Below are 10,140 nucleotides of genomic sequence, written 5' to 3' on the forward strand. Positions count from 1 at the left end.
GAATTTTCAGGGAAAATAAATCCGTGCTGAAAGCAGATCATTGGCTTTAGTTTTTAAACAGGATACAGTCCTGGATCGGGGGGAATCAAAATGCAGTTTACGTACTTAATCGCGATTATTATCCCAAAACCTAGAGGCAAGCATTGATATCAAGTTGCTGATCTAGCCATAATCTGAAATACCCACATCCGATCAGTGCCTTTTTGGGACATGAAAAGTCAAAAAGAAAACTGTACCATGGTATACAGCTGGACAACTGTTCTTACACTTTTATTCAGCTGAAGAAGGTAAAAAATCCGTCGAAGCCCGGTAGATTTACTATAGAAAGGTAAGCACAAACAAAACACAGCATGAAAAATACCATAATTGTGGCTGCCTGCAGAAATCGGTGAGCTCTGTCTTGCTGATCTTGCTGCGGGGGTGTGGCCTGTAGCTCAGGGAGTCTGGTATCAGAACGTCACAGAGGTCAGGTCCACGTCGCCATCCACCTCCAGGATGTCGATCTTCTGCAGCTCGGAGACGCGATGGCGGTAGGTGAACACCTGACTGCTGTTCACTGCCACAGAGTAGCACTGACTGTCGCACATAATTACCACCTGCGAGACAGAACACAGGCCTCAGCTCAGCGCTGGCTGCCCTCCATCGCAACAGCAGCAGGGCAGAGCAACACAAGGGAAAAGCGTCTTCTCTATAACTTAACACAATAATACAGGGGCTTGGATAAGTCTTGGTTTTACACCTGAGAAACAGAAAAACTGGATGTATTTTACTTTCTGAGAGGAAATAAAAAAACAGAAGCATCTTCCATCCACTCATAATTTCCTTGCTTTTGTTTTCCGACCCAATAATAGCTATATAAAAAAATTATATCTCTTAAAGGTATATATCAAGAGGCATTACAACCCAGCACCTACAGCGGGTAGCAGTACTTCTCTGTTGTGGTTTTAATGCCCATCAATATGTTTTAATAAAAAGATATTCGCCGTGTCTTGCTGTACTAAATGCTTTGTGTTATCACCCAGACCAGTGATACCACGAGTGGTCAGTAAACAAAACTGATTTGAGTTGGGACTTTAAATTCATGTTGTTCTGCCACATCAAAGTGACGAGCTGTGGAAATACGGTTTGAACCCTGAAGACACCTCACGCTCCTGGCCCGCCCCAGTGCACGCGCCCTGCCCATCTTGCTCCAGGGTCATTCGGAGCCGCAGCCCTGCTCTGTGTAAGAAAGGCGCAGGACAAGAGCTGTACCAGGAAGTTGTGGCCTGGTATGAAGGGCATGCTCCCGCCACGCTCCTCCTGGCCCCACTTCTCCTGCAGCTGCGTGTTCCTCACCACCGTGTTCTCGCCGAACCGGGGGTTGAAGTGGAAGGCGATCCCGTACTGGAAGCGCAGGTTGATGTGGAACCTGGCGAGGTGGAAGGTAGTGGTCAGCGGCAGACTGAGAGCAGCAGGCCATGCTGGCTTTCTAGGCCATGACCTGCTGGGTACGGGACAGGGGTGGGACAGGGGTGAGATGGGTATGAGACAGGACATGTGTGGGACAGGTACGGGACAGGAAGGAGACGGGTATGGGACAGGTACAAGACAGCCCCCTCCTCTAGGACAGGCATCAGGAGAGAGAAGAATACCCTAAAAGCTTTCACCAAGAGCACAAGTGCTAACCAGATGTTGAAATCCAGTTACTGTGTCGAATCTGCTAAATGTCCTCCACTTCAATAAGAAATAAGAGAATTCTTCAGTTACTGCCGTGTGTCTGAGGTTGCAAGGCCACTTCTGCACACCGGAAAAAAAAACAACACAAAAGGTACAAGACCTGCTGGCCTGAGGCTTGACGCGCCCCTGGATGGTGATGATCCTGCCAGGACAGAGGCCTCCGGGAATGAAGGTCTTATACGGCACAGCCTGGGGACACACAGAACATTACCACAGGGGCTGAAAGACCCCTGTCTCTCAGGGTCTCCTCTCCAGCCCAGCTGTCAGTCGTGGATTCAAACACCTGCCTGAACCCTCTCTCCCTGTCGAGAGCTGAAAACACTGGAAATGGTGTAAATGAGCCAGTAGCTATTTTAAATGAAGGGAATGAAGTCCTCAGGCCAGAAGAGACGAGTGTCTCTTACGAGCAGGGTTAAAACCACAGCACTGAAACACAAAAGAAGCCTATTCACATCAGTGGGGAGGCTGTAGAGATGGTTAACAGCTTCATGTTCCTGGGTTCCTTCATTACTAATGATTTAATGTGGTCCCAGCATGTAACTGGAGCTACAATGAAGGCACAGCAGCGCCTTCACTTCCTCAGACAGCTGATAAAATTCAACTTCTTCTTACTACACTTTACAGGTGCGCTACTGAGAGTGTGGTCTGGCAGCAGCTCGTTGTCTGGCCAGAAGGCGTTACAGGGGGTGATCAGATTGGCTCCGTCCAATTGCTAAGGACAACAATCATCCTGGTGTCTCTCTTTTGAATTGTCAGGGTTCACCACAGTTCTTCACAGCTTCATTCTGTCACAGTTGCACCAGGCTGACCTCTGAATGACCCCAGCTCAGTAAGATTTCACAATGCAGCTAAGCAAACATTTTCATTCCTTAAACATTTTGTAATTTCCTTCTCCTGTTAAACAAGCCAAAGTTTCTAAATGAAACATCTAGCCTATTGCCAATTTGTGGAGTCCAAGTCACTGATTCAACAGAGGAACTGCCCTGAGACAGAGCTCTTGTTGCTCTTTACTCTACATGTTAAGAGTTTTTCACTACTCCTTTCCATTGCCTTTAACAAACCTGACAATACAGACATTTCAGAAGAAATGTGCTCCCCACACGTATAAGATATATAGAAGAACTAAAATATAATTAGATCATCTTAAAAATCATAAAAAGACCTGATTATGTGTAGGACCAAATAAATACACATAGGAGGTGTGGAGTAAACTCACACAGACACACAGGGAACATGCGGCCTCCCCACAGAAGGACAGAATCGAAGCCCAGGACCCAAAAGCTGTGGGGCATGAGTGCACACAGCTGATCCACCCTGCCCGTCTCATTTGCTCTTTTGCAGTGATCCTGGCTGTATCCGGGTTGGTACAGCGTTACGTACAGAAAAAAAGACATTTCCAGTTTTTCATTTGTAAAACTGGTAACCCTCCTCAAAATCTCAAACTGGCACTGCGCTTAACACAGAAATGGTACTCACGTAGGTCTGTGGAGGAGTGTAGGCAGGAGGTGGCTGCAATGGAGAAGGAAGAACTCGTTACTGTATCTTTATTACCGCAGTCAATTAAAGCTGTTGAAGAAAGAGCTACAGATGGTGGCACACGTCTCTTCCTTCATGGTAAGCCAAGGACATTAAATACGAGAACTGTTTTTCTATAAAATTCGGTTTATTCCTGCAACACAAACATTTACTAGTTAACCACAGGGACAGACACAGAAAACCTGCAGAAGAGTTTTTCTCTTCGTTAGAAGCCCACAACCTTCGACAAAACAAGAAAAATAAAAAACAGCTCAGGCAAGCCAAAAGGGAAACAACTTCAAATACCTTCCTGTGACAGATAACGTCTCGTTAGTAAAAGCAAAATTAGCAACTGTGCACTTACATCTTGATCTATTCGCACGTGAAAGTTAGAAACCTGTATTGTGTAGAGGAGGGACTGAATACTGAGAAGTGAGAAGTTTTGTTTTTTTGAGAATTCCAGATTCCTGTTCTGGAAAATAAAAGTGACACAAAGTACTAAATGTCTTTTTATTCATAAATTCATACTAACCATTCCATAAGCCGGCATAGCAAATGCAGAGGAAACCTAAAATGAAAAAAGAGGTGTAATCAATTAATTACAGGTAAAAAAAATCAATACAAATGCATTTTTTTAGAAAAGCTTAGAGATCGAGTAAGAAATCAATCCCAAGGCCCCGTTCTGTGTTGAACATGATTTCAATTGCTTTACTTTCCTTTAAATTTTAGTAAAAAAAAACCCAAACCATCATCCGCAATAACAACCCCGATCTCTGCTTCGTGCAGGAGCTCTTACCAGGTATCCCAAGTGCTCCACAGGAATGCTGGCCAGCAGATGAAATTGCTTACACCTCCACCAGACTTTAAAAGTGAGATTTCAGAAGTATACCGCAGTGTCCCCGAGAATCCTCCACCGAATGTAATGCATGCTTACACTCAGCAGAGCTACTCAGGCCTGTGACACTTCACATCCACTCCCATGCAGAAAAAGTATTTATCTGCCCCCTTAATCAGTATAGCAATTGGGGAGCTGGTCATATCAAAGTACTGCAATCAAGTGGACCGAAAGGGACATCAGATGAGTAGCTCTTTTGACAAAGTAACATTATTGTACTTAATTGTTTGAGATGTGATCGGTTACTAGGTTGGTTTCTAGGATGGTTTCTAGGTTGGTTTCTAGGTTGGTTTCTAGGTTGGTTTCTAGGTTGGTTTCTGCCCTGCAGTACCTGTAAGTAAAATTGCACCCTTAATGAAATTCCCACTAGCTACACACAAAGCACTGCTCCATTTCTCACACACTGGCGGAGTGACAGTTCACAGTACAATCAGGCTGGCTCTTGCCTTTGCTCTATGTGGTGGCCAATGAGAAAATTCTAACAGCCTGTGCTGGTGTGATCATAACCAGAGCCAACTACCTGCATGAAACATATAAAGTATTCACTAAAAATAACAAATCGAATGCTAAACAACAGCATTTTAAAATGATCCCAGGAGACACAACAGTTCGCTGGGGCTAGCACTGTGGTAGCTCTTGTAACAGTCAAGTCTTGACCCTTCAGCTAGCACTGTGGACCAAAAACACAAAGCAGATTAAAAAGGCGTAGTGAACAGTACTGGAGCAGCATGGCAGACACGGGTATGTGTCATCAGCGCTAGTCCTGTGACTAAAAGCCCCGCTAGATGTGCTTCAGTGGAAGCCCAAGCCTATGGGAGCCAAGCAACTTCAGTGCCATCTTAGTGACGTCAGTATAATTGTATGTACTTACTGGGAAGGAAGGCTGAGCAGCAAACTGAGGCTAGGGACACAAAAAGAACAATTAGCTTGGCCCTACTTTCTGTGCCTTCAGAATGTCCGCAGGTTCGAATGATTAGACTCAATAACTGTATTTATCGATAGTAATTAATACGGTCCCTTACGTCACACATTCCCACAGCTTCTAACATTCCATCTTCCAGAGGGCTTCTACTACCTCCCACCAACAGCCATCCCAAGGGCAAAGCACAGAGCTGTCACGTACTGCAAATTCTCGCCCTTCAACGACCCCTGACCTCTCCTGGCCGGTTTACAGTGCTCTTGACTGTTACACGAACAGACGAGAAGCCCTCTCAGCACACAACCCTGAAGCAGCAGGTAAGAGTGAAGTACGAGATGGACTACAGGTAGCAGGTACTGTATAAAGCCCGGCCACACTCCATACTCCACACTGCAGCAGCCAGGAGACCGGGGAGGGCGGGGGAGGCCCCTCGGGCCCTCAGCAGGGCTGCGTGCTGCTCACCATGGGGTTCTGGAATGCAATGGAGTTCACCTCCACGCCGCCCTCCACCGAGATGGTGTCCACACTGCTGATGGAGATCCTGTGCTTGAAGTCCAGGAAGTGGCTTCCGTTGACGGCCACCTGGTTCAGTCGGTGGGACAGAAGCAGGGGCAGGAGCCACAGCACACAAAGAGGAAGGCAAAAAAGAGGAAAACTGACATCTCAACGCCCAAACTTCCCTCTGTCTGGCTCAGACAGAACATTTACACAAAAAAAAAAACCCAGTGAAAGAAAAGGTTATGATCTAAGATGTTATTCTATTACACAATACATAGAATCTCATTTCATCTTTCAGATCGTAGTTTTCCAAATCCTGTTCAATAAAAACATCAGTTACAGCATCAAAAGTTAGAAGCTTCAGACCAATACAAGAGACACCTGCCCAGCCATATAAAGTACAGTATAACAGAACCCACAGAACAATAAATAAGCATGTTTAAAATAGGTTAACATGCACATAACATAGACATTTAATAACATATAACGAACAATAAGATACTTCTCTCACCATGTAGCCAGATATAACAGTATGACCAAAGTCACAAGTTAATAAACGGGCAGGATGATGAACGAACTGCAAGATCCTCTCCTCACCATGTACGTGTCACGGTTGACCATGATCATGAGGGTGAAGGGGGTACCCCTGGCCAGGGGCATCTCGTACTTGCGCTCCTCTGCCCCCCATGACTGGTTCTGCAGAGTGTTGCAGACCACGTAGTCCTGGAAGCCCTCGTAGCGCGGGTTGAAGTGGAAGGCGATGTCGGCGCGTGGGTTCTTGCGGGAGCCGCACTGCAGATTCACGTGGAACCTGTCGAGGGGGCAGAGGCGACATGGAGGCCCTCTCCCAGAGCTCTTCCAGGGCCAGGTGGGCTGAGGAACCGCATTTAACTGACACAGAGGGATATTCTGGTCTAACAATGCAGGGCGTGTTACACACAGCACAGAGGAAGCGTCTCTCAGGCCTCTGGGTCAGCCCACATTCTTGTATATTTAAGATATGAAACGTAATTAGATCATCGTAAAAGTCTTAAAAGTGATTATAACTGGCACACTCAGGATTATTACTGGGAATACAAAACGATCCCTCAGTAAATATCCTCATGTGAATATGTATTGTATGTAAACCATTCATACACATTCAGTTACTTGTGGCACCTTCTTCACCTGCAGTGATGTTTCCTACAGCTGTTTATCAGTCTCTTGAATCCACTTTTAGGAGTTATTGTCAATTTGTGGATTACAGAGGCCAGAGACCTCTTGCTCACAAGCACTGTAATCCCCTGCAGGATTCACTGTTTTTAATTTCTCCCCTTCCAGGGATGCTTCCTGCTGAGATCGGGGCTTCTGTCCCCCAAGCAGCCCATCCAAGGAGCGGTCTCGAGCTGCCACCTCACGCACCCACAAGGACTGTGACACTGCGGGACCCCCGAACCCTAAAAGCTCCGGGGCCCCAGCTGCTGCCTCCAGATCCAGTAGCAGGTAAACCCCCTTCTCCCGTCCCGCAGGGAGGCAACTGCAAACGGCCCATTTGCTCGGGCTGTGGTTTTGCTCGTCCAGTCGGTCCTTTACAACTTTGCGTTTGTGTGTCGAACGCCTGCTGGCGTGTGTCAATGGGGAACCCCCCTCCCCCCAGAGAGGGACCCACCTCTCGGCGCCGGGCAGGACTCGTCCTGTCACCGTGATCGCCTTCCCTTCCTGCAGGCCCCCCTGGATAGAGCCCGTGAAGGGGATTTTCTGAGGAAACACACAGACAGGAGAGAAGAGTGTGAACCAGCAGCTACTGATCAAGGACAGGCTGGTCAATCTGTTTTCCACCGTCCACCCATCCATTTTCTAACTGTTTCTCCCGGCTCAGGGCTGCTGGGGAGCGGGCGTTTATCCCGACAAGCGCGGGGCGCAAGGCAGGGTACATCCTGGGCGGGACACACAGACACACACACTCACTACTTTTCCCAGCTGCCAACTCACCTACCAGCAAGGCTTTGGACTGTGGGAGGAAACCGGAGCATCCAGAGGAAAGACGAACATGGGGCGAACATTCAAACTCCACAAATATAGTTCCCCAGGGATTGAACCCAGGGCCTCAGTGCTGTGTACCAGCAATGCAAACCACACTGCACCACCATGCCACCCCAGTTTCAAACAACCAGTATTCTCACATGGCACCCTTCAGAGCAGAGCCATATCAAGGCACTTAGGTGAGTTTAGTTGTCTGTGTTGTCATTCTCACTGGCCAGGAAGTGGCATATGTACTATGTCAGATGCTTCTGTTTGCTACCAGAGTTAAGAGGCTGTCAGATCACATCCAGGAAAGGGGGCACAATTAGCAAATGGAACCCTGCAGGTGAAAGACATCAATACCACTTAACAGCAGCAGAGCCACTGTGATATGTCACATCCAAGAGATCTGCAATCCTAAAAGCACAGCAATCCCACTAAAACCAGACACACAGCAGTGTGCTTCATAGTGCAGCAAATTAGGGGTCCTTTTCATGACAATTCACTGTATTGCAAATAAGCATTATGCATTCCAATTGACAACCTAAAGAAAGGAGCTCCATGCTGTTTGCACAACAAATAATGCAAACAGAAAAAGCAGAACTCTTTGATGCCACAAAGCATATCAGTACCCACTTCCTGGAAACTGTGGCAGTGAAGGTCCCATTGAAAGTGCTCAGTATGCAACTGTTAATATTTCTCACAAGCTATCCATTGTCAGAAATGGATTATGTCAGTATGTTCCTGCTGAAATAGCAGTACATATTACTCTAAAAAGTTCCCTGATACTGTTGACTGTTGCTTTTGTGCATGTGTAAAACCACGTGAAATGCAGATGTTTCTAATCTTTCCAAATGCAAATCTTGCACAAATGTTGCATAGATCTCTTTTGCCAAAAGGCAGAGGACAAATCATACATTCTAGAAGAAACTTTTGAAACTCAAATATAACTCGCAGGAGGACCCTTATTAAGCCCATGTTCCAGGAGGAAGGTTTATAAATTGTAACAGTTATATGAAAGATCCTCTTTGAAATAAGGATGTTCTTTTTTTTTATTCAAAAAATGAAAGAAGAATATGTATTAATCTCAGGTGAGTAGCTGTGTCAGCATGCATAGGCTGCAAAGGAACAATAGGTTTATTCCATGCTGAAAAGAGAAGAAAAAAAACAACGTTTCAGCCGTGGAGCCTTCTTCAGGAGTGAGGGCCTGAAAAAGGCTCCACAGCCGAAACGTTGAGTTTACTTGTTCTTCTTACTTATTAACTTATTACTTACTACTTGTTTCCGTGTATTTATCTCTCCCCTCTTAGACACACAAAGCTAAAAACAAGAAGTAACTGGTTTCGTTCACGTGGTTAACAGAAGGATTAAAGATTAATTTAAATTTGGAGGATCTGGCCGGTTTACCGTCCCCAACTGACTCCCCCATAACGACTTCCAATTTATGGTGCCCCCCCCACTCAAAACCTACACCCCAACCTCCCCACCCTCAAATTAAAAAAACACCAAACGCCATTTCCTGAAAAAATCGGCTCGGGAAAACGCGATCTGTGCCATCGTAACAAGTATAATAAAAACGTTTTATTAGTTATAGTTGTACTAACAAAGCCAAAAAACGCGATTGACTGGTCTAATGTATTATGCAAAGATTTAAAATACGACGTGCCAAAACAAAAATATCTCATATAAGGAAACAGCTTTTGTTGCAGTGTAAACTGTCTTTATTCTCGGTGACAAATTTTGCATTATACTGATACGCCGAAGTACAATTCACATCAACGACTTGATTTTTAGGATGCAGAATAAGAACTATAATTTTTTTCAAAGCTTGATTAAAATAACTAGAACACTTTTAATTCGATACATATAGTTTTTAAAATAATACACAGTGCATTTTATATATAACAATAAAGCTTAAAAGAGTACGAAATCGCGGTAAAAACATGAGAAAGGTTCTTATGTCCATAATGTCATAATTTGATACCCAGACAGGTATCCAACACAAATCATACTTTATAAATCAATTCTACATGTGCTTCTTATTGTATCCTTTTAGAAAAGTAACTTAAGAGGAAGCTATTTTAAATAAAGCTAATATACATTATTAGTAAAACAAAATCATTTTTAAGATGTCCCTATTTATAAACCCCCTGAAGACATGTCGTTTCTAATTCATTTAATTAGCAGGACAGTGGTGTAATATTTCAGTATCACAGTTATTTACTGCGTTACATATACGTATCAGAGCAAAGTGCCAATGGGTTTTCCGCTCTGCCTCTACATGTAAGAAACGCAGCAGGCTATAAAAATTGAGTAAGCACAGTTTCCAGCGACTCTTCTGTTTTTGTGGCATATTTGGGATAGGTTAGGATTTACATACCGGGCTGAGGAAGGGCTGTTGGTTATAGAAAGCCATCGGATCCAGTTGGTGCGCTGCTGTCCGGCGAAGTTCCACCAGAGCAAGTGGGTGTATTCATGCAAGGTCGAGCCTGTTATCTTAAGTTTCGTTTTCCCCAGCTGCAATAAATCTCCAATTAATACAGGGATTAAAGGGTGGTGATAAGAATATTTAAAGATGTGTTTTGTCACAAGGCAA

The 10,140-nt window shown here is 45.0% G+C and overlaps 1 protein-coding gene and 1 long non-coding RNA gene across 3 annotated transcripts; one reads left to right on the forward strand and one right to left on the reverse strand.

Moving 5' to 3' along the window:
* Positions 1-243: 243 nt before the first annotated feature.
* On the reverse strand, positions 244-10,140 carry LOC148643465 (galectin-9-like). Of its 2 annotated transcripts, XM_088615661.1 has the most exons (11): positions 9,925-10,140; positions 7,192-7,280; positions 6,141-6,354; positions 5,508-5,627; positions 4,998-5,027; positions 4,350-4,457; positions 3,764-3,799; positions 3,193-3,225; positions 1,817-1,905; positions 1,252-1,408; positions 244-596 (listed from the first exon to the last, which is right to left on the reverse strand). In XM_088615661.1, exons 1-11 carry the CDS (start codon positions 9,958-9,960, stop codon positions 450-452), a joined length of 1,059 nt encoding a protein of 352 aa, XP_088471787.1. In that variant the 5' UTR covers positions 9,961-10,140; the 3' UTR covers positions 244-449. The 2 variants fall into 2 exon arrangements, with proteins under 2 accessions (XP_088471787.1, XP_088471788.1); XM_088615662.1 differs by lacking the exon at positions 4,350-4,457 and having other exon boundaries at positions 9,925-10,107.
* LOC148643466 (uncharacterized) lies at positions 1,411-1,677 on the forward strand. The gene is made up of 2 exons (XR_015928996.1): positions 1,411-1,547; positions 1,581-1,677. It is a non-coding gene; the product is annotated as an uncharacterized LOC148643466 (long non-coding RNA).

The sequence above is a fragment of the Lepisosteus platostomus genome, chromosome 22 (assembly GCF_059453375.1).
Source record: "Lepisosteus platostomus isolate fLepPlt1 chromosome 22, fLepPlt1.hap1, whole genome shotgun sequence".
In the NCBI taxonomy this organism is placed as follows: domain Eukaryota; kingdom Metazoa; phylum Chordata; class Actinopteri; order Semionotiformes; family Lepisosteidae; genus Lepisosteus; species Lepisosteus platostomus.

Excerpts from the sequence above, each read along its gene's own strand:
- LOC148643465 (XM_088615661.1), bottom strand. The coding sequence starts at position 9,960 with ATGGCTTTCTATAACCAACAGCCCTTCCTCAGCCCG. Across the intron at positions 3,226-3,763 it reads CTATGCCGGCTTATGGAATG|CCACCTCCTGCCTACACTCC; the intron begins GTTAGTATGAAT and ends TCTCCATTGCAG. Across the intron at positions 1,906-3,192 it reads ACACTCCTCCACAGACCTAC|GCTGTGCCGTATAAGACCTT; the intron begins GTGAGTACCATT and ends GTGTGTCCCCAG.